At 44.5% G+C, this 24176-nt stretch overlaps 1 protein-coding gene across 1 annotated transcript in view; it reads left to right on the top strand.

Moving 5' to 3' along the window:
• The window catches only part of pou2f2a (POU class 2 homeobox 2a), a 59570-nt gene extending 35957 nt beyond the window's left edge, over positions 1-23613 (top strand). The window contains exons 2-16 of the mRNA XM_061092298.1: positions 9106-9171; positions 9552-9580; positions 9945-9992; positions 11034-11255; positions 11549-11797; positions 13386-13500; positions 13709-13800; positions 15278-15541; positions 15638-15779; positions 16371-16519; positions 17448-17645; positions 17765-17813; positions 19653-19800; positions 20552-20625; positions 23249-23613. Coding sequence (XP_060948281.1) covers positions 9106-9171; positions 9552-9580; positions 9945-9992; positions 11034-11255; positions 11549-11797; positions 13386-13500; positions 13709-13800; positions 15278-15541; positions 15638-15779; positions 16371-16519; positions 17448-17645; positions 17765-17813; positions 19653-19800; positions 20552-20625; positions 23249-23613 — 2210 coding nt within the window. The remainder of the gene's footprint in view (positions 1-9105; positions 9172-9551; positions 9581-9944; positions 9993-11033; positions 11256-11548; positions 11798-13385; positions 13501-13708; positions 13801-15277; positions 15542-15637; positions 15780-16370; positions 16520-17447; positions 17646-17764; positions 17814-19652; positions 19801-20551; positions 20626-23248) is intronic.
• The last annotated feature ends 563 nt before the right edge of the window (positions 23614-24176 follow it).

The raw sequence follows: 24176 nt of genomic DNA, 5'->3' as shown, positions 1-24176 counted from the left end.
CCTCTTCCTCCTCCTGCTCCTCCTCTTCGTCCTCCTCTTCCTCCTCCTCCTCCTCTTTAGTCCTCCCCCTCCTCCTCCTTTTCGTCCTCTTCCTACTCTTCCTCCACCTCCTCCTCTTCCTCATCCTCTTCCTCCTCCTCCTCTTCCTCCTCCTCCTCCTCTTCCTCCTCCTCCTCCTCTTCGTCCTCTTCCTCCTCTTCCTCCTCCTCCTCCTCTTTAGTCCTCCTCCTCCTCCTCCTCCTCCTCTTCATCCTCTTCCTCCTCCTCCTCTTCCTGATCCTCCTCCTCCTCCTTCTCCTCTTCCTCCTCCTCCTCCTCCTCCTCCTCCTCCTCCTCCTCCTCCTCCTCCTCCTCCTCCTCCTCCTCCTCCTCCTCCTCCTCTTCCTCCTCCTGCTCCTCCTCTTCGTCCTCCTCTTCCTCCTCCTCCTCCTCTTTAGTCCTCCCCCTCCTCCTCCTTTTCGTCCTCTTCCTACTCTTCCTCCACCTCCTCCTCTTCCTCATCCTCTTCCTCCTCCTCCTCTTCCTCCTCCTCCTCCTCTTCCTCCTCCTCCTCCTCTTCGTCCTCTTCCTCCTCTTCCTCCTCCTCCTCCTCCTCCTCTTCCTCCTCTTCCTCCTCTTCGTCCTCCTCTTCCTCCTCCTCTTCCTCCTCCTCCTCCTCCTCTTCCTCCACACACACACACACACACACACACAGACACACACACAGACACACTATCAAGGTGAGGTTGTGTGTCTTTGTTAGTCCAATTGTCACTCTCTCTCTTCCTTCCTGCTGTTTCCTGTGAGGACGCTCGGTCTCTCTTCACCTCCCTCTGCACGCGTTCATTTCATTTGTCTTTTTCGCCTCACTCCTTCTCCGAGTTTCTCTCAATTCGCCCAATTTCTAAATTTCCGGGGCCCTCTCTCTCTCTCTCTCTCTCTCTCTCTCTCTCTCTCTCTTTCTCTCTCTCTCTCTCTCTCTCTTTCCCTTTCTCTTTTAATCTCTGCTCATTTATTTCCTCCCCTCTGTTCCTCTCTAACCGTCCCAGCATGCCTCCACTCATCCGTTCCCTCTCTCCTTCTCTCGTCTCTCCACATTTTCCCCCTTTTTTTTATCCCAGCTCGTTATTTTTCTCTCCATCAGCCATTATCCTCACATTCTCTAAAATGTTGTCGTCCGTTCTGTCATTTTGTTTTTCATCTTCTTTTCTCATTTGTTTTTCTCTCAGCTCGTCCCCACTGTACCATCCCTTCCCTTCCATCAGTCCCCACTGTCTCTTTACCTCCCCTGTTCCCTCTCTTCAGAACCATCCCTGTCATGTCTCTCAGTCCTTGTTGCGGCTATTATCCCCCCCCACCCCCAAAAAAATATTCCCATCCTCCGCTCGTTGTCTTTCTTTGCTCATTTGTTTCCGTCTCAGGGATTCTGGGGAAAGGAAGTAACACGCGGTGGCCATTTCCTCCTTTCCCCCCTCGTCCTCCCTCTATTTATTTCTCTGTTTCAATCCCTCCATCCCGGCGTGGTGCTCCTTGGGGAGGGCAGTAATAATGGTGGAGAGAAAGGAGAGAGAGAGTGGGGGGGGGGGGCGGCAGTGCGATTATTGTCTTGTCGGGAGTCAGAGGAATCGATCGGCACAGAAATATGTGGTGCGAGAAAGAGGTAGTGTATCGGATATAATAAACACTCTAGAGACATATTTGGAAAGCGCTCGCCTTCGTGCACGTTCACGTATGAACACACAGACACACAGACACACACACACACACACACACATGTAATGACTCCCTGACTCACACATGCATACCAGGTACACGCAGGCAGGACTTTGTGCAGCGGCCCACGTGAATCACAGCAGAATCCACCGGTTCACTCCGGAGACGCCTCCTCTGCAGAAACAGGCTTCAAACAACTCACTCATGAAACCAGGAGGAGCTCGTGTTGTGTTGTGTTGGGTTGTGTTGTGTTGTCTCACAGATCAGACCCGAGTGGACGCTCTGACACCGGATCGGCCTTTTCCTTAAAACCAGGAAGTCGTCGGTTTGATCCCGACAGATTCTACATCTATAACCGTGAAACTCTTTCCTCCTGAAACCGAAACATCCCGGTTCCTCTCCTCTTCCTCCGGCCGGGAGACACGTGTGTGTGTTATGGATTCACGTTGGAATATCTCCTGGCTCCCCCCCCACCCGGCTCGTTACCTGACTCTGACCAGCTCGTGGCTATCAGGGAATAAAGAGGCAGAATAATCCTTTAACCCCGGTTGTTAAAGTGTAAACACCAGCGGACACATTAGCATGCAGCACTTTGTTTGCCTCACAGCTGCAGCCACAGAAACATGTTTATTCTCAATGATTAACACTCTCACAGGTACACACACAAACATGTGAGCAACACACACACACTAGTGCACACACATGCACACGCGTACACACACACACACATGCAGCAATCTTTCATTGCTGTTGCCTGGCAACGGGTCTGTGTGTCCTGTGCTAGCGAAGCGTTGTCCAGTGGTGACCGCTGCTGCTGACCACTGCTGGAGGAGAGAGGGAGGAAGGTAGAGAGAGAGAGAGAGAGAGAGAGAGAGAGAGAGAGAGAGAGAGAGAGAGAGAGAGAGAGAGAGGAGGAGGTTGGAAATGAGGAGCGGATGGAGGGATGAGGAGGAAGAGGGAGAACGGGGATAAAGACACAATGCAAAATACAGTTTCAGTTACACAAACATTTCTCACACATAGAAACGATCTGTTTTTGGAAGCGTTTGAAGCAGAACAGTGAAATCGGATCAGGAATCAATCTGAGAAACAATATTTAAAATAATTAAAAGTAGAACCACACTCGGTAGAGCACACACCTCTCAGGTCCGATCTGGTGATGTTATAGATTCCTGGATCTTTGTGTGGATCTGTTGTAAAGATCCTTCCTCCACGAAGGCAATTGGGAAATCAGTGATGAAATGTTGAAGTGATAAAAATAACTCCTGGATTTGTCTCTTTGTTCAGATCGATGCCGAAATGTAACGTTCAAACCTTTCACCAAGTTTCATGGAAATCCGTTCTTTAATTTTGGGTCATCCTCATATAAACACTCAGACAGGGGTGGAAACATAACCACCTTGTTGGACATATTTAGATTTAAAGACAAAGAATGTATGTGAAGTTAATACGTTTAATTCAGGCTGATGTTTTATTTTAAAAGCTCAAGATGACATTTTACCAACAAATGTATTTTTTCTAAAATTTCTCTATTTTACAGAACATTTGCTTTCCTCCATTATTTCATTAAACTTCCTGCTTCATATCAACACATTCAGAAACCTGCACACATCAGGGAAGAAACACAGAAATACTGTCAGTGGGAAAAGAGTCAATCTGAAGCAATAATCTACCCGCTAATTTTGGAAGATGTGAGATATTCTGTTGAACTTTAAGGTCACTTTATCTTTCAAGTTTCCCCAAACTCTGGCTTGAAAAAAGGTTTGATTATGTGTGTTTGCTTCTGTTTCCTGAGCAGCTCCACAAATATTTGAATAAACCTCAGATTAATGAAAAGCGAGACTGAGAAGACAAACCTCTGCAGAGAAAGAACGTGTAGATTACATAACCACCTCGTTGGACATATTTAAAGTTAACGACAAAGAATATATGTGAAGTTAATAAGTTTAATTCAGGCTGATGTTTTATTTTAAAAGCTCAAGATGACAATATACCAACAAATGTATTTTTTTTTAATTTCTCTATTTTACCGAACATTTGCTTTCCTCATTATTTCATTAACTTCCTGCTTCATATCAACACATTCAGAATCCTGCACACATTTTGAAGACGTGTGGTTTTATCAGCTCCGAACTTTAAGGTCACTTTATCTTTCAAGGTTTGGATTGTGTGTGTTTGCTTCTGTTTCCTGAGCAGCTCCACAAACATTTGAATAAACCTCAGATTAATGAAAGCGAGAGACAAACCTCTGAGAAAGAACGTGTAGATTAAAAGAAAGAGAGGATTCGAGGAGGGAAGAGGGGAAGTTCAAGTGAGTCGGTCGTATTGTAGCCGAGGGAGAAGAGGAAGGGAAAGGAAATGAGAGAGGGATCCGAATAACTCAAGGATGGACGGAGAGGGGGACAGAGTGGGGGACGGAGAGGGGGACAAAGAGAGGTGGGAGGTGAGGGACAATGTGAAGGAGGACGGATGCTAATGGGGGGGGGTGCAGCACTCGTTGTGTTGCACATGTCAGGAAGTGGAAGCAACACACTCGACTCATTAGCCTCCAAGTGTCAGAGCTACAAACACAATCCTCTTCCTCCAATTTCCACGATTCAAACACTCGGTTTCTAACGGTGAAGTGACGCCGTGGAATCCTCCGGCGCCGTTGCTTAGTGACTCTTACGTTAACTCCGAGCGGCCTCCAGGACTCACAGAATTAGGAACAGCAGCAGCGTTGTGGTCAGATTTGGGGAAGTTGTGTGAATTCCTCCGGCCACAGGAACATCCGACAGGTCGTGGATCCTGAGTCCGGTGGAAAGTGAGATCTGCTCTGACAGGGTTTGGAAGAAGAACAGTATAATTCATCCAGTGAGGACAACATGGTTATTTAAAGCCGTCTCTGTGCTGCTGTCTCTGTGATGATGTTGTTGTCTCGAGCAGAAATACACAATCTCATTAAATGCGAACAAACATGTCCAGAGATCTGCTCGTAGATTCCTGATGTGAGGCTCGTTGAATTAAACAGATTTTCTCAAGTTTAAATTCAAGTTCAACTTTTCAAACTAGAAGGTCAGACACCAATCTTACTTAAAAACAAATCAAACAGATAATTCTAAAGGGAAACTTTAAGTTTAATTTGTTTGTTGTAACTTCACATTAACTTTACATGCACAACCTTTAGATTTTATTCAATTTTTATTCCATTAAATCTGACATTCAGAGTTTTATGACAAGCTCCTGTCACAGCTGGAAGATCTTTACTTTAATCTGTGACTCTTAACTTTCATGACGTGTTTTTATTGTGACTTAAAGTTTCATAGAATTAAAAACCCACGACAGCTCTTTGGCCTCAGAGATTCAGATCACACGTCAGACTTCCTGTTCCTCTTTTACTCTATAATCATTTATAATAACAGATATTTAATCAGCGTTGATTTGATAATAACTGATCGATTGTTTTAGTCATTTTGTTCAAGAAAAAATCTAATTTCAGTTTTTCAATCGTTAGGATTTGCTTCAGGAGACATTAACTTTGACTATGAGCAACTGTTAATGTCTATTTTTTAAAATCTCAGTAACTCATTGATGATTTATCTTATTTAAAATAAAGATCTTTATTAGAAATTAGATCTTTATTCTCTCGGGCTGCACTGGTTTGTTTCTAATGATCTCACTGCAGCTTCTCCTCCTGTCGTCCTGCAGCCGATCCGCTCGTTACAGCAGTCGCACACTGAGGGTGTGTGTGTGTGTGTGTGTGTGTGTGTTTGTGTGTGTGTGTGTGTGTGTTTGCTTGCTAGTGAATGTGACAAGGGACAGGTGGAAGAGGCAGGCAGCTCGTTTGTGTATGTGTGTGTGTGTGTGTGTGTGTGTGAGGCGCGAGGTGGCTGAGACCATGTGCCTGACCTCTGACATCCACACGCCAAACAGTGCCCCCCCCTCCAACACACACACACACACACACACAGACACACAATAACCCACGCGCCGTCTGTCAGTGGCCCCTGACAGGCGTGACCGAGGCCGGGTGGGTGGGCAGAGAGGAGGGGAGGGGTCGAGTTTAGGACCCCTCCAGCCATTCTATCCTTCTGCCCCCCCACCATTCCCCCTTTTCTAATTCCCTGACAGTGACCCTGCACCCCCCCTTTCCCCCAACACACACACACACACACATTAAACACACACACACATGCAGACCCCAGAAGACAGATACATCATCTGCCCAGTGGCCTCTCTCTCTCCCTCTCCCTCCCTCTCCCTCTCTCTCTCTGTGCTATTAGCAGTGATAGGGTGAGTGGGGGGGGGTCTGCCTTGCATTCAGGCGGCTGTTGTCAAACTGCCCCCCCGAGGGGGGAGGAGTGTGTGAGGATGGTCAGTGGGAAGTGAACACTGCAATATCAACTTGTTCAAAATCCAGAAACTGTAAAAACTCAAAGAAAAGAGGGAAGGTGTGTGTGTGTGTGTGTGTGTGTGTGTGTGTGTGTGTGTGTGTGTGTGTGTGTGTGTGTGTGTGTGTGTGTGTGTGTGTGTGTGTGTGTGTGTGTGTGTGTGTGTGTGTGTGTGTGTGTGTGTGTGTGTGTGTGTGCGTGCGTGTGTGTGTGTTGTGTTGTTTTTACACACAGGGCGAGAATGTGATGAGAGCTGACACATATAATTTCTCTTGTTCAGGACGTTTGTGACATTTGGGGTTGGGTGCGTTTGATTTGTCGGCTCATAAGAGGAGGTGTGTGGGGGGGGGGTGGGGGGGTAAAAGGGCCCCATGGCCAGAGGGGTTAGGGGCAGTTGATGTGATGTGGGGGGGAGGGATATGGGGGGTTTGGGGTGATAAAATTATTTTATGAGGGGCCCTTTCCTCATATGCTGAGAGGATGAAGGAGTCTGGAATAATAACCTGTGTGTGTGTGTGTGTGTGTGTGTGTGTGTGTGTGTGTGTGTGTGTGTGTGTGTGTGTGTGTGAGTGTGTGTGTGTGTGTGTGTGTGAATTACATTGAACCCCATGTTTAAATGAAATGGATCCAGCTCAGCACCTTGTTTTTTGTGATCTTGTTTTTCTGTGATCTTGATATTTGTCCTTTAATTTTCGTGAGCGTGTCGTCATAGCAACACGTTCTTTCAGTACTTCAGAAACTGCAGTAGTGGTGGTAGTATACGATAAGTACACGTATCAGTCAAACAGGGACCTAGTAGAGTAATGAGTCTTATATATAAACATGTTTTAATGATGTATTATTTTAGTTGAATGTTGCAACATCTCAGTAAATCAGAGACGTGTGTGAAACACAGATGCTTCACTGGATCTGAATAAAACCTCTTCTATGGATTTCCACATTTTTGTAGCAATTTTGTTTCAGCAAGTAGATTAAACTTAATTTAATGAACATTATTGCAGAAAAGTTATTTATATTTTTTGCTCAAAGATAAAAGAGTAGATCCTGAATCAAGGTTTCTTTAATTTAATATGTTAATTCTCAATCACAAATACACAGGGGGAGTTTTTAAAAGTTATATAATTTACTCAGTTCATCAAACATGTTATTTATACATTTACCAACAGTTTATTCTCACGTCTTTATTTTCTGTATTAATTTATAAATATTAAACTACAGACGAGATTATAATTTTTTATTATCACACACTCCTGCATTTTTCAGTAGAGTGCTGCCACCATCTGGTTGCATTGTGCAACTGCAAGCTCTGTTGAGAGCGTCAATTCAGGCACTGAGTGTGTGCGTGTGTGTGTGTGTGTGTGTGTGTGTGTGTGTGTGTGTGTGTGTGTGTGTGTGTGTGTTTTCCTTTAATTAGATCAAACCAGATAATTGAGTTCACTCCTTCCTTCACTCCTTCCTTCACTCCTTTCTTCCTTCCTACACTCCTTCCTTCCTTCCTTCCTTTCCTTTCCACTTCCTCTCATCACAACTTGAAATTGTTTGTGACCTTGATGATGAGATTATCACACAAACCCAAACACACACTGGGCTTATATATGATTTATATGATTGATATATAACGCCGTCTCTTCTTATATTTAAGTGTTTACTCTTTCCTTGCTCACATGTTCTACAATATGCAGTAAACTTAAACGTCTGTGTATATATATTTATGTATATATACACTACTTCTATACACAGAGAGGATGAATAATATCAGGGAGGAAGATGTTCATTGTGGTTTTTATTAGTTTTTACTTTGATTATTTTCACGGCTCAGCTCCGAAAGACTCGTGTCCGACTCGTTCTCCTTTCGTCCAGACGTCTCCTCTCCTCCTCTCCTCCTTCACGCCTCCTCTCCTCCTTCATGTCTCCTCTCCTCCTTCACGTCTCCTCTCCTCCTTCACGTCTCCTCTCCTCCTTCACGTCTCCTCTCCTCCTTCACGTCTCCTCTCCTCCGTCACGTCTCAGCCTCCCGAGCTGACGAGAGAACATTTGTAAACGACCGAGAAGAAGAAGAGAGAGAACATTAAGAGCGTATAGATGGAGCGAGGGCTGAGAGGGGGGTTTGATCCAAGATGGCGGCGGTGCTGAGTCATGGTGCTCAGGTAACCACTTCCTCTGGCGTCGCTCTTCCTGGACCAATTACTGCTGCAGTCCCAGAAGTCTCCAGAAACAGGAAGGTCCTCAGACGCTGGTTCAGAAGATGGATCGAGTTTACATCTAAAGACGTAAATTAGAAGTCGACATCGTCAGTTTTCAAGTTTCTCCCGAGCTGAGTTTTCGTCTCGGAGGTTAAAGAAAGAAACGAGCTGCAGGAAATCATTGTCCAAACAGGAAGTTTCAGAGCAGAGGAAGTGTTTCTGATTTCAAGCTTTAAAATTATTTCATCAGCAGAACTGGAGAAACACAGGAGTCACAGAACAAAATCTCTCTGGTTCCACTTCTTCTTTTTTTAAATATAACTTATAAATATAAATAACTTAACTTAACTTGAGACGAACACGTTGACAACACTTCCACCGTCCGGTAGTTTCTGAGGTGAAAACCAATCCTTCAGTCCAGAGCTGCAAATACACATCAACTTATTTTATTTATTAAATCTGAATAAAATGTTGAAACAGATTCTTTCCTAAAAAATAAAAATTTTAAATTTTGTGTATTGTATTACTTGGTTTTATTCTGAAACTAATTAATTCTGTCTTCTTAATATACAAACATTTATATTCAAATTTTTTTGGGTCATATAAATGTTTGTGATAATTTACATTATCGACATGAACTTAGTTTTGTCATTTAACATCAATCATCTCATCTTTCATTCACATCGATGGTTCATTCTGCAGCACTGAGGCAGAGGGAAGTGCCTGGGATTTGAACCAGCAACCTTCTGCTGCTCTGATGTTGTGTTAGCATGATGTTACCTGTGTGTGTGTGTTTGTGTGTGTGTGTGTGTGTTATTCTGTGCACGTGTCTGATGTGTATCTGTGTGTGTTTCCTGCAGATATCAGGATGTCTAAAGCAGCAGAGGAGGAGAAGCCCGGGGCTGAATATCCAGGGGACAGTTCAGGTACAACACACACACACACACACACACACACACACACACACACACACACACACACACACACACACACACACACACACACACACACACACACACACACACACACACACACATTTTATGATATCAATGATGCTTATATTCTGTTTGCACGTGTCCCATTGTGTTCAATAAGCTCTTTATTATTTGAATATATTTAAAAGTGAATGAACGTTAATCTTTTTCAAATCACAATCTGATCTTATCATCCTCACACACCCACACAGACACACACACACACACACAGACACACACACACACACACACACACACACACACACTCACACACACACACACACACACACACACAGTCTAATAAACAGTCCACTTGTCTCTTTGTGTTTCAGACTCTGACAGAAACAGCCCTGACGACCAGGTTGGTTTTCTACAATAACTCTGATTCTAATAATAATCATTTATTCAGATTAAAATAAGTAAACATGTATATTTCACTCATTTTTAACCTGAATAATTTACAGCTATAAATGAAAATAAATAAACCCATTAAAATAACAATATCTGTATCATTAATCTTATATGTTGCTCAGAGTATGTTTTCTTCAGATTTGATATTTCATGGAACAACTGTAATGAGAGATTTTTTCAATACTAATTGAAATTATTTATAAAACTTATTTTATCTTATCTTCATACATGTGGAAAAAATATGTGATTTACTTCATGTTGTGCACGTGTGAGATTTGTATTAATTTATATATTTTGCGTATTATTTGCTGCAGGTCCAGTCAATGAAAACCAGCCTCTCTCCCACAGCGGCTGGCAGCAAGGTGAGCTGCAGTGTGTGTGTGTGTGTGTGTGTGTGTGTGTGTGTGTGTGTGTGTGTGTGTGTGTGTGTGTGTGTGTGTGTGTGTGTGTGTGTGTGTGTGTGTGTGTGTGTATGTGTGTGTCTGTGTGTGTGTTGTTTTTACACACAGGGCTAAAATGTGATGAGATCTGACGAATATAATTTCACGTGTTCAGGACGTTTGTGACATTTGGGATTCGGTGCGTTTGATTTGTTGTGTGTGTGTGTGTGTGTGTGTGTGTGTGTGTATGTGTTTTAAATCTATTCACCATTTTACTGAAATAAATCTAAGATAAGACATTTGCTAATATTTCCGGTTAATCTATAAAATTCATATTATGATTTTGTCTTTATGTGGATTTCATGATGAATCCTGAGTTTTTGTGTGTGAACGATGAAAAGAACAACACACAGATGTTGTTGTATCCTCGTGTACGAACTTGTTTCCTGGTTCCTGGGTGCGACTCGTGTGCGTCACACTTAACGAGCGGCGAGCAGCCTCGAGCGTAGCGACAGAAAGGAAAACGCCAGCGAGCCGCTGACAGTGAGTGACAGACGTGGAGATGAACCTCAGAGCAGGTGACTGATGGGAACTGACAGGACGGTGAGCGGGTGTCGACAGCTCGGGGTCAGAGGTCAGCAGCTGTGGAGCGTTTCTGACACAGCGGAAAAACGAGGAGGATTGACTCGTCCTTCTGGTCATGTGACCGGCGTCCACCTGCCAATCAGGGGTCAGCAGCGAGAGGAAAGGTCAAGTTCCCAAAGTGAAGCAAAGGAGGATTAATCTGGATCTGCAGCAAAACTCAACGAGCTCTTCCTTCTTTCCACTGAGTCGAATCCATCAAAAACAAACACAACAAACCAGTTTCACGTTTCAGTGTTGATCAGATTGTTGTCATGTGACACATCTCACCTGAGTGTTGTGTTACAGCAGGAACACATTGTGTGTTTCTTCCCTGGATTCATGTTTAATCCACAGACTCCTGCTTTAAGAACCTTTGTTTTTGTGTGTTTTCTCCTTTAGGTAAAAAGTAAGGAGAGTTCAGAGATGTCCCACAGCACCGCTCCTCCTCCTCCTGCTCCTCCTGCTCCTCCCTCCTCCTCCTCCTCCTCCTCCCTGCAGCAGCAGCAGCAACAACAACAACAACAACAACAACAACAACAACAACAACAACAACAACAGCAGCAGCAGCAGCAGCAGCACCACCATCAACAGCTGATGCTGGCTGGCAGTCAGCTGGCAGGGGTGAGACACACACACACACACACACACACACACACACACACACACACACACACACTTTAACCTATATCCACAGAAGTGATGTGTAACCCTGGGAGACAGATTTTACCTCTTAAGTGGGCGGAGTTTCTGACTTGTGTCTCTCTGGCATGTGCACAAACCGATTCACTGACACTTCTCTACCTGAACTAACGCTCCTCTTCCTCCTCCTCCTCCTCCTCCTCCTCCTCTTCCTCCTCCTCCTCCTCCTCCTCCTCCTCCTCCTCCTCCTCCTCCTCCTCCTCCTCCTCCTCCAGCTCGCCGCTCTCCTCCCGGCCCAGCAGCAGCTTCTCCTCCAGCAGGCTCAGGCTCAGCTCCTGGCGGCCGCCGTCCAGCAGTCCAACGCCGCCCACGCCGTCCACGCCGCCCACGCCGCCGCACAGCAACAGGCCAACCAGCAGCATCATCATCATCAGCAGCAGAACCAATCACAGCAGCAGTTAACCAAACAGGAGCAGAGCGTCCCACAGATGACTCTGTCGCAGCCGATCCAGCTCACAGCTCAGGTACGAGCACCAGAGCTTCACTGAAGGAACAACAGGACTGACAGGCTGTGGCTCAGGGGTAGAGCGGTCGTCCTGCAACCTGAAGGGCGCCAGTTCGATCCCAGTCTTCCCCATCCAAACAAAAATACAGTTTGAGTCTGAAAAATTAAGAAAAATAGTGCACAAATAATAATAATAATAGACTTTTTCCAGTGTGTCATAAGACAGCAATTAAGGTGAATCGTTATAAAAGTTCAAGAAAATGTATATAAATAATATGTAAAACTATTTAGAAAACTTGATGGAGTTATAATAATAATGAGGCTGAGGGGTAGAGCGGTCGTCCTCCAACCTGAAGGGCGCCAGTTCGATCCCAGTCTTCCCCATCCAAACAAAAATACTGTTTGAGTCTGAAAAATTAAGAAAAATAGTGCACAAATAATAATAATAAAAGAGTTCCAGTGTGTCATAAGACAGCAATTAAGGTGAATCGTTATAAAAGTTCAAGAAAATGTATATAAATAATATGTAAAACTATCAAGACCATTTAGAAAACTTGATGGAGTTATAATAATAATGAGGCTGAGGGGTAGAGCGGTCGTCCTCCAACCTGAAGGGCGCCAGTTCGATCCCCAGTCCTTCCAATCTGCATGCCCGAGCATTTGAGCTTTGAGTTGTCATCAAGACTAGAAAAGCGCTTTATAAATACAAAACCATTTAATTTACCTTTAAATTGTTAATTACACATTAATACATCCACATGAAAGGACTATTTGAGTTTGATAAATTAAGAAAAATAGTGCACAAATAATAATAATAGAGTTTTTCCAGTGTGTGATAAGACAGCAATTAAGGTGAATCGTTATAAAAGTTCAAGAAAATGTATATTAATAATATGTGAAACTATTAAGACCATTTAGAAAACTTGATGGAGTTAATATAATAATATTGTTTTTGAATCTTTATTGAACTATAGATTGAAACCATGTTTATAACAGGTGGGTGGCTGTGGCTGAGGGGTAGAGCGGTCATCCTGCAGGTCGCCAGTTCGATCCCCAGTCTTGCTCCTGATAGAACAACATAGTACTTCCAATAGATGCTCTGTATGAATGTGTGTGTGAAAGAGTGAATGTAAAACTTTACTGTAAAGAGCATTGAGTCATCAAGACTAGAAAAGCGCTTTATAAATATAAAACCATTTAATTTACCTTTAAATTGTTATTTACACATATTACCGTCCAAATAAAAAGACATAAATTAAGAAAAATAGTGCACAAATAATACTAATAGAGTTTTTCAAGTGTGTCATAAGACAGCAATTAAGGTGAATTGTTAATTCAAGAAATAACACGAAAGACTTGCACGTATATTCATAATATGTAAAACTATAAAGACCCGAATTTTGCTTAAAGATCATTTATGAAGTACTTTTTTATTCATATGAAAAAGACCAATTTTGCCTTTAATGTTTTAAAGAACCCTGTCACTCATTAGAAGAACTTGCTGGAGTTATAATAATCATATTGTTTGTGACTCCTTATTGCCCTGTAGAGTGAACCCTTGTGTAACAGTTGTGTTAAGCTGGTGTTGTGTTGTCTTTGTGTTGCAGGACATCCAGCAGCTGCTGCAGCTCCAGCAGCTGGTGCTGATGCCGGGTCATCATCTCCAGTCCTCCGCCCAGTTCCTCCTTCCCCAGCAAGCACAGGCCCAGCAGCCACAGCAGGGTGAGCGAACCCAGCGCACCTCCACCACCCCCCCTCTCTCAGTAGAGTCACTCAGTAGAGAGCAGGTTTCTACCAAGGACCACCCGTCTCTTCAGATTCAATTAAAAGCCCCAAATATCACAAAAACCTGCATTTCATTATTCTCCTTCCCTGTGTTTGATTGTTTACTAATTAATGTAATCATCTGATCTCATTTCTATTTTCACAGGTTTGCTTTCTTCACAAAATCTGATCCAGCTACCTCAGCAAAGCCCCGGAGGCCTCCTGACATCCCCCCCTCGTCTGGGCCTCCAAGCACAGGTATAGAGACCCTGAGACTAGGGTTGCAAAATTCCGGGAATATTCAAAGTTGGAAACTTTCCATGGGAATTAACAGGAATAAACGGGAATAAACTGGAAATGTTGTGGTTAATTTATACTAACTGTATTTACCTTGTCATATACAGACATAAATATAAACATTTTGTTTTGTCATAGGCTGATTTGAGCCCTGAGGAAACTTTGGGCACTTGACTATATGCTTCTGCATCGTTGTGTCATTCTTAACATAGGTCTTTGCACAGTATTTGCAAATGTACACAGCCTTTCCTTCTACATTGGATGATGTGAAATGTCTCCACACATGAGAGAGTGCACGTGGCATTGTTCTGTAGAATAAGATGAGAAAAAAGTTTGTAAAAAAACACTAATGCAATGCCAGAGATATATATAGTTAGCCAAACAATTGGAATCGTCTGTAAACATATTTTACAATTGATGGATAAATGAATGGAAATAGGCTAGATGAACAGATGAACAATCCTCAATCAGCATGCTAATATATTTTCCCAGTAATATCATGGAAACTTACCTGACTAGTCCTGCACACTACAGCAGGCCTCAGTAGCCCTGCTGTAGAGTGCAGGATTCCATACATCTTTAAAATAGAGTTTTGAATGGTGTTTTTATTGCTCAGCGTTTAATTTGCGTATTAAACGCTGAGTATTATTTATTTTATTTTTTTTTCAAAATTCCCGAGCTAAACTTCTTGGAGATTTACCAGAACTTTCCGCCCCTTTGCAACCCTACTGGAGACAGATGTGGAGTCTCTGCACATCTGTCTCACTCAACACTTCCTCCTTTAAAACGGACCTGAAAGCAAATCTGTTTAAAGCAAATGTCTGATCTCTGCTGCATAAATCTGTATAAAATAATTCCTACAGCAGCTCATTTTCCTAACAGAAGCAGTTTCTGGGTCCAATGAGCATCTTTATTCTTGATTATAAAGTCAAACACTAACAAAATGCATGAATGCATCGTCACACACGTCAGGAGCCGTTATAGATTTTTCATTAAGCTGCTGGAGAAGTCGTGTCGGACCCTGTGTTCCTCCTCGGGTTCTATGCACAGAGAGACGCTGGATGTAAATGAGTCCGAGCGGCGGCAGATCTCGTGCATGACGTCCGTTCAATTAGTGGAAAGTCCCGACGCTCACGGGGTCACATTCCTGCTCGGGGGGGTCTCCTGCAGTCAAACATCACAGCCGTGGTGTTATCGTTATTCTGCTGTTTAGAATAAAACCTGTTTCTTGTGCGTGAGGTTTGGGGAACAGGGTCGAGCGACTGGTTTTAATGCATCTCCCTCAGCTGATGACCTCATTAGTATTCACCTCCCAGTGCATTTTCAATCTCTGGAACAGGAAACTTCTTCTTTTATTCAGATTTTATTCAAAGCTTTAACACTTCCACAGGAAACAGCAGTTTGGTCCGTTTCTGATTCAACTTCCTGCTTCTTCCAGAGAGAGAAGAGCATCGATGTGGTCGGTGGAAGCGGCGCCGGCTCACTGGTGGCGTCCGGCAGCAGCAGCGGCGTCCTGACGTCTGTAGGAGGAGCCTCAGCCTCCAGCAGCGCCATCGCCTCCTCGCTCAGCTCCGGCCATGTGACCCCCGGAGGTCACGGAGGTCACGGGGGTCACATGGGCGAGGAGCCCAGCGACCTGGAGGAGCTGGAGCAGTTTGCTCGCACGTTCAAGCAGCGACGCATCAAGCTGGGATTCACACAGGTGACACACGGAGACCAGAAGGTTGTTGACAGATTGTGTGTGTTGTGTGTGTTCCTTTATTAAAACGTGTGTCTCTTTTTTGTGTGTCTCTACCAGGGGGACGTGGGCGTCGCTATGGGCAAACTGTACGGCAACGACTTCAGCCAGACGACCATCTCCCGCTTCGAAGCTCTGAACCTCAGCTTCAAGAACATGTGCAAACTGAAGCCGCTGCTGGAGAAGTGGCTGAGCGACGCCGGTGAGAACCAGAGATTCATCCCTGCATTTATTAGTTTTACAGTTTTAGAAGTTAAAACTTTACTCAATTGTTTAAACTACATGCACAGATAAGTTATTTATGGGGGAATTATACTTAAGCTTTCTTAAATTGGTTATTTTTGATTAAATGATATTTTTGTCACGGTTTGTTGAGGGAGAGATGGACCCAGGATGCAGAGGTTATAAATAAAAGGTAATTTAATATAACAAAAGTCTTTTAACAAGACACAAAACAAAACATGAACACTAACAGATAACTACTGGCGACCAGGCGCACTGAGAACATGGAATGAAGCTGGACGAGACAGCAGACAAGACTGACCGTTATGAAGGCAGGGGCAATTAGACACAGGTGAAACACATGAGGAGTGAGGAAGATAATCACCGACAGGAAGTGAAGACAGAGACAACACACAAGGAACACGAGACTACAAAATAAACCAGGAAACAGAAAACCCAAAGAGAGTGAAAATTAACAAACTAAAATGACAGAACATCACAATTTTGACACTACTTTTTTGAACTTTTATGATATACTCGTCCTCATGTCTGCTCCTCTCCTCCCTCTCAGAAACCATGGCGGTGGACAGCATGCTGCCCAGCCCCTCCTCCCTCTCCTCCCCCATGCTGGGCATCGAGGGGTTGCCCGGCCGACGCAGGAAGAAACGCACGAGCATCGAGACCAACGTGCGAGTGATGCTGGAGCGCAACTTCCACATGGTGAGAGAGCAGCTGTGTAGATGAGTCATGTCTAGGGTTGCAAAATTCTGGGAATATTCAAAGTTGGAAACTTTCCATGGGAATTAACGGAAATATACGGGAATTAACGGGAATAAACAGGAAATGTTGTGGTTAATTTATACTCACTGTATTTACCTTGTCATATACAGACATAAATATAAACATTTTGTTTTGTCATAGGCTGATTTGAGCCCTGAGGAAACTTTGGGCACTTGACTATATGCTTCTGCATCGTTGTGTCATTCTTAACATAGGTCTTTGCACAGTATTTGCTAATGTACACAGCCTTTCCTTCTACATTGGATGGGGTGAAATGTCTCCACACATGAGATAGTGCACGTGGCATTGTTCTGTAGAATAAGATGAGAAAAAGGTAAAAAAAACACTAATGCAATGCCAGAGATATAAATAGTTAGCCAAACAATTGGAATCGTCTGTAAACATATTTTACAATTGATGGATAAATGAATGGATATAGTCTAGATGAACAGATGAACAATCCTCAATCAGCATGCTAATATATTTTCCCAGTAATATCATGGAAACTTACCTGACTAGTCCTGCACACTACAGCAGGCCTCAATAGCCCTGCTGTAGAGTGAAGCATGCTGGGAGTTATCTGTGCAAGTGATGGAAGAATGCACAGTGGAGGGAAAATAGAGTTTTGATTGGTGTTTTTATTGCTCAATGTTTAATTTGCGTATTTTTTTTTTTTTCAAAATTCCCCAAATTCCCGAGCTAAACTTCCCATGGAAACTTTCCAGAAACTTTCCACCCCTATGCAACCCTAGTCATGTCCGGTCTGACCCAGGCTCCGTTACAGAAACAGAAATCCACATCTTCTTCTTCCCTTCCGTGGCTCCTGCTCTCTTCATCCCCTCTCTTCTTCTGGTGTTCTCCTCCTCAGAACCAGAAGCCTACCTCGGAGGAGATCCTGCTGATGGCGGAGCAGCTCAACATGGAGAAGGAGGTGATTCGCGTTTGGTTCTGCAACCGCCGGCAGAAGGAGAAACGCATCAACCCGTCCAGCAGCACCACCCCCCCCTTACCCAGCCAGACTTCTCCCATCATGACGCACAAAGCCCCCTGCTACAGCCCGCACATGGTACAGTCCACAGCCGCCCAAACCCAACCCTCAGTTCTTCTGGTTTTTGGTGTAATTTCCGCGGCGCCTCTGATGTTTGTTTCCTAATTTCTTCGCCCTCTCTCTCTCTCTCTCCGCAGATCTCAAGTCCGGGTCTGTCCCAGGTCACCACCAGCCTCAGCACAACAGGTGAGATGTAATTACTGTTGGTGTCGAGTCTCGTCAATGAATTATTAAAGCTGAGAGCGGTTGTGGTTGTTTCCCGGAGCCCAGAGGTCGGTCACAGGAAGATTAATCCGGTCCTGGCTTTATTTGGGAGAGGCCGATGTTCCCGTGTTGTCAGAGAATAATCACTTTCTGATTCGAGAGGAAGACTGAGACGGAAAAACAAGGACGGGTCTGTTGACAACAACATGGAAGCACTGGTCCCGTCTGGAGTTGTTTACCTGAGTCATGGAGAGTCCTGGTGATTTATAGAGCTCGGCTACTGTGCTGAGCTTTACCAGGGTTCGGGGGGGGGGGGGGTGACAGACGACCTGACGGGCAACAAACACAGCTGGAAATTTATTGGCCTGTTGAGCCGAGGCGAGAAAAACTCCTCTCGCTGGTGTTGAGCTGAACGAAGAAGAAAAAGAAGAAGAAGACGCCGAAAAAACAATCTGTTGACGAGTGTAGAAACTCATCACGGCTGCTACGGTTAACATCTGCCGGAGTTTTTGATAAAACTAAAGGCTCCATTATGCTTCTACGTATCCGTGTCGCGAAGAGGGACGCACGGATACCACGGACTCTTTTTGATTTATGCTTTTCCTACGAACGTCCGTCTGAAAACAATTCACCGCCAAACAGTAGGTGGCGCAACGGAAGACGAGCTCAGAGAAGCCTACCCCATTTCTGGGAAGAAGAAGTCCACGTGTGTTTATTTACCTCTGTCGGCTTGCCTCCCACACGCCTCCGGACCTCCTCCACTAGACGCTCTTCAATGTTGCTATCCATATTCGTATCGTAGCTGTGTTTGAATTTTAACGTGGCCGTCTTAATATATACGGAAGAAAACCGGAAGTTTGAGATCCGGAAATGTGAAATCTGGAAATTATGTCGTACTGAAATGATGTTGTTAGCGGACCAATCACAGCCAAGGGCTATCCGTAGGCTATCCGAAATATCCACTAATAGTTAGAAAAATCAGAGGTGCACGAAAAGCTCTCCGAGGCGCTCGGAGAGGGCGTTCCACGGCGGAGAGGGCGGTCCTATCTGTCCGTATCCGTAAAAACGGAGTAGCATAAATCGGCCTTAAATCTGAGACTTTTGGAAACACTATCGGTTTTAGTTTTCAAACTCTCCGATGGAATGTGTTCTTAGGTTTGTTGTCTTTGGTTCTGTAACGATACAAGTGGGAGGCGGCTTGTCACCGGGCTGCAGCCGAGTTTGGTCAAAACAAGTTGTGCAACATTGTTCTTTCAGTGTTCTTTGTAGTATTTTCTTTAAACAAGCAAACAATCTGCTTCCTGTTGACACCAGCAGGCACATGACCAGTGTCTCTGACTGGTTACCAGTAGCATAGATATATACAATAAAGACTAGATATCTCGTTCGACGGAGCCGGACGTCCGCACATGGCGGCCATCTTGCTAGGGGGCAGCTCCCATAACATTTTGTTGGTAGTGGTAAATAACCATAACTTGCTCAATTTTCAACCGATTTTTAAACGATCTGGTTTGTTATAAACATCAGAGATGTAGTTATTACACTGCATAAATTATTCAATTTTTTTGGAAAATAACATAAATATCCATTAGTGTCATATCTACATCTCTGACTTTTATAACAAACCAAACCGTTTAAAAATCGGTTGAAAATTGAGCAAGTTATGGTTATTTTCCACTACCAACACAATTTTATTGGTGAGCGAGCTGCCCCCTAGCAAGATGGCCGCCATGTGCGGACGTTCATCTAGTCTTTATTATGTAAATCTATGACCAGTAGCCCCAGTGAAGTGATCTATCTTTCTTCTTCTCTTCCTCTCAGCTGCCAGCTTGTCTCCTTCAGCGTCCTGCCCCATGACGCCCGTCAGCTCGGCTGCCGTCGGCTCCACCTCCTCTTCTGTGACTCCACCCCCTCATAGCACAGCCAGCCCCGCCCCTCCCGGCCTCGGCGCCCACGGGCTCCACACCGGGTGAGTTTTTAAAAAACAATTTAAAAAAAACAATAATTCAGAGCAGTTCAGTTCCAGGTTGGAATAAAATGCATAAACTGGATCAGAGGAATATTTGTGAAAAACGATATTTTTTAAGTTAAAAATTATAAACCAAAGCAAATAATAGAAAACACAAAGACTTAAAAACCTTCACAAAGATTTTTTCTAACAAAGGTTTTTAAAATCTCATATTCAAGGATCTGAATGTCGAAGTCTTACATACAATATAATATTATGCACCAGGGCTTAAATACATCTAAGGTTAAATGTGTTGAATTTCATTTAAGGCTTCTTCTGTTAGACTTTAATCTTTACAGGTATGTGTAGTTTGTAATGTGTAGTCTGTAATGTGTAGTTTGTGTTATGGTTCTTTCTCAAACATACACTCCACTTTCTATTTCAACTTACCTTCAACTCTGGGGACGTGTAAATATCTCTGGGACTCTGATACTTGACCTTCTTCAACTTATCGCACAATTTAATGACAGATTTGTTTAGTTGAAACCTGCTGAAACTCTGTTGTCTAATGTCACGTTTGGTTTGTTTAGAGTTGTGTTGTTATTTGATGTAGCCGCAGGTTGGAATGTTCCGCATTCAGCTGTTTGTCAAACTGCTGCTGCACCGGTTTCTCAATGAATCTGTTTCTCTTCATGCGTGAATGTTCTTGTGTGTGTCTGTCTGTGTGTGTGTGTGTGTGTTTGTGTGAATTTGCGATCCATCCACATTTCAGGAACACAATGATGGGAGTAAGCACAGCGATGAACCAGGCCCTCATGGGCAGCAATCCCCTGGCCACAATGCAAGGTGTGTGTGTGTGTGTGTCTGTGTGTGTGTGTGTGTGTGTGTGTGTGTGTGTGTGTGTGTGTGTGTGTGTGTGTGTGTGTGTGTGTGTGTGTGTGTGTGTGTGTGGTCCCGTCCCCTCCGGTACTCATGAGTCTGTATTTCTGAAGACCATTTCCCATTTCACCCTTCATCCATTCTCACCAAAATGAATTTCCGTGCAAATCTGGAGACGACAGCGAGCCGGGGTCACACTCTTCCTCCTCCTCTTCCTCCTCCTCCTCCTCCTCTTCCTCCTCCTCCTCCTCCTCCTCCTCCTCCTCCTCCTCCTCCTCCTCCTCCTCCTAGTCCTCGTCCTCCTCTTCCTCTTCCTCCTCGTCCTCCTCTTCCTCCTCCTCCTCCTCGTCCTCCTCCTCCTCCTCCTCCTCCTCTTCCTCCTCCTCCTCTTCTTTCTCTTCCTCCTCCTCCTCCTCCTCCTCCTCCTCCTCCTCCTCCTCCTCCTCCTCCTCCTCCTCCTCCTCCTCCTCCCCGCCCTCCTCTTCCTCCTCCTCTTTCTCTTCCTCCTCCTTCTCCTCTTCCTCCTCCTTCTCCTCTTCCTCCTCCTCCTCCTCCTCCTCCTCCTCCTCCTCCTCCTCCTCCTCCTCCTCCTCCTCCTCCTCCTCCTCCTCCTCCTCCTCCTCCTCCTCCTCCTCCTCGGCCCAAACTTTCTGAATCACTCAGTGTGATGAAAGATTCAATTCGACTCTGGTACAATAGCCAAGGTGCCCAGAGCCCCTGAAGGCGGAGCTTAGGATTCCAGGTCAGCTTACAGGAAACAGTTGAACAGACACAATCCTCTGATCTCAGGCCTGTTGGCCAAAGAGCGTCTCTCCTCTCTGAATTCCCCTTTTTCCAACCGCTCCATCTGCTGCCGAATCAATTAAGCATCACTGATCAGCTCGGCTCTGAATCCGTCACGTGCTCCATCTCCCTACAGCGCCGATTCAGAGCTTCACCTCCTCCTCCTCCGCCTCCTCCGGCCGTGTGCTGATGAGAAGGATTCAGTGTGTTAGGGAAGCGCTGATAGAGCTATAGTGAGGAGGAAGAGGAGGAGGAGGAGGAGGAAGAGAGAAGAAAGAGGAGGCTCTGTGAAGAGAGAGAGAGAGAGGAGAAAGGGATTTGTGCTGTGATTCCCTCCAGGGACACACACACACACTCACACTCTGTTTACACACAGGCTGCTGGGAGGGATAGAGCTGTTTGTGTTGCACTGGAATCAGGAAGTCACACATCAGTGATCCGTCTCTGGAACGATGAGTCGGCAGAAACTCAATCAGAAACTGTTCTGATGATTAAACTGATTTTTGACTCGGAAATAAGAAGAAAGAAATTGATATTTAATATTATATCTTTGTTGTTTTTAAACGTTTTAAACTTTAAACGTCGTGTAGCACCATCTTCTGACGGTTTATACACTAAATGGTTGAAGGAGCGAGTGAGAAGAAAGATAGAGAGAGAGAGAGAGAGAGAGAGAGAGAGAGAGAGAGAGATATAGATAGATAGAGATAGAGATAGAGATAGAGATAGAGATAGAGATAGAGATAGAGATAGAGATAGAGATAGAGATAAAGATAAAGATATAGATATAGATATAGATATAGATATAGATATAGATAGAGAGATAGATAGAGAGATATAGATATAGATATAGATAGATAGACAGATAGAGAGATAGATAGATGGATGGATAGAGAGATAGATAGATGGATGGATAGATAGATAGATAGATAGATAGATAGATAGATAGATAGATAGATAGATAGATAGATAGATAGATAGATAGATAGATAGATAGATAGATAGATAGATAGATAGATAGATAGATAGATAGATAGATAGATAGATAGATAGATAGATAGATAGATAGATAGGGAGATGATAGATGATGGATAGATAGATAGACAGATAGTTAGATAGATAGATAGATAGATAGATAGATAGATAGATAGATAGATAGATAGATAGATAGATAGATAGATAGATAGATAGATAGATAGATAGATAGATAGATAGATAGATAGATAGATAGATAGATAGATAGATAGATAGAGATACAAATCATTTCTTAATTTTCACTCATATCACATATATAAGACTTCATCACATTGTGTATGATTAGTTTTATAATCATCTTCATCATCTTCATCATCTTCATCCTCCAGGTTTGAAATGTTCCTCCTGTTTTTGACGTGTGCACTGACTTCTCTCTGCTTCTTCTCTTGCTCTCTTTTCACCTCCACCCTTTGTTCTTTCACTCCCCCTCCTCTCTCATCCTCCTCTGCCTCCAATTTATCACTCTCTCCACCTCCTTCTTCACCTCCTCTGTTATCCTTTCATCATGTCCCCTCTCTGTCCTCTACCGCCTCCATGTTTGTCCCTGCTCTTCCTTTTTCCTCTTTCTTTCGCTCTCTTCATCACTTTGTCACTTTGTCCTCGTTACTTTTTTGTCCTCTCTCTATTTTTATCCCTCTCTTTCTTTTTTCTCGCTTTCCACCTTGCCCTGTGTCACCTCTTTCACATCCTCTTTTTCTCGTCTCCTTCTCGTTTCCTCTCGACCTTGTCTTCTCTCTCTCTGTCTCTCTCCATCCCTCTCCTCCACCTCTCTCAGCCCTGGCAGCGAGCGGCGGTCAGCTGTCCATCTCCGGCCTCGAGGGGGGGGCAGGTCACTTGCTTCTGGGCGGAGCCGGGGCCACGGTCCGCTCCTCCCTCTTCCTGAACCGCCCCACTCTCCTCCCCATGGCGACCGGCTCCATGGCGACGGCCTCCACGCCGACCATGGGACTGGTCAGCAGCAGCGGCATGGTGGGCGTGGCCAGGCCAACCTTCTCCCTGTCCCCGCCCACCGGCGCCAGCGATCTCATGAGCCCGACTTCCTGTCACGAGGACTCCGCCTCCCCGTGTTCAAGCCCCACCTCCTTCTGCTCCTTCAGCGAGGCCTCGCCGCCGCCCATGGGAGGGGCCATGGCCGAGTGACCCCTGACTGAAGCGTCCTATCAGAGGACGGCGAGGAGGAGGAGCGATGGCGTTTCTTCAAGGAGCTTTAAAAAAATCTAAATTTACAACCTCGCCTTTCAACCAAAGCCATCTCTCTGTCTGACCCCTGTGACCTCGTCTCTCTGTGGAGAGGATAGAGAGAACTGCAGAATGGAGGGGAGAGAGATCTGAAACCAAATAATGATCCACAGCTGGAGACGTGGCACTGAGAGCAAATCTAAAGAAAGAAAAGTAAAGATGCAGAAGAAGAAACACACGCCGACAAAGATGAAAAACCAAAATCTCCAAATACCAAAAACTGAAAACCAAAAAAGAGACAAAGACATAAACAATAATAAACGGAGAGAAAAGCTTTAGCTCAAAAAAAGACTTTTACATTCTGACCCGTCCGGGGTCAGGTCACCGCTTCACTCCACCCGTCCGGGATCAGTTCACCGCTTCACTCCACCCGTCCGGGGTCAGGTCACCGCTTCACTCCACCCGTCCGGGATCAGTTCACCGCTTCACTCCACCCGACATTCTCCATTCCACTCGTTTGACTT

The sequence above is a fragment of the Limanda limanda genome, chromosome 19 (genome assembly GCF_963576545.1).
Source record: "Limanda limanda chromosome 19, fLimLim1.1, whole genome shotgun sequence".
NCBI lineage: Eukaryota > Metazoa > Chordata > Actinopteri > Pleuronectiformes > Pleuronectidae > Limanda > Limanda limanda.
The sequence above is the reverse complement of the archived record's forward strand: the minus strand, read 5'-3'. Positions and strand labels throughout refer to the sequence as shown.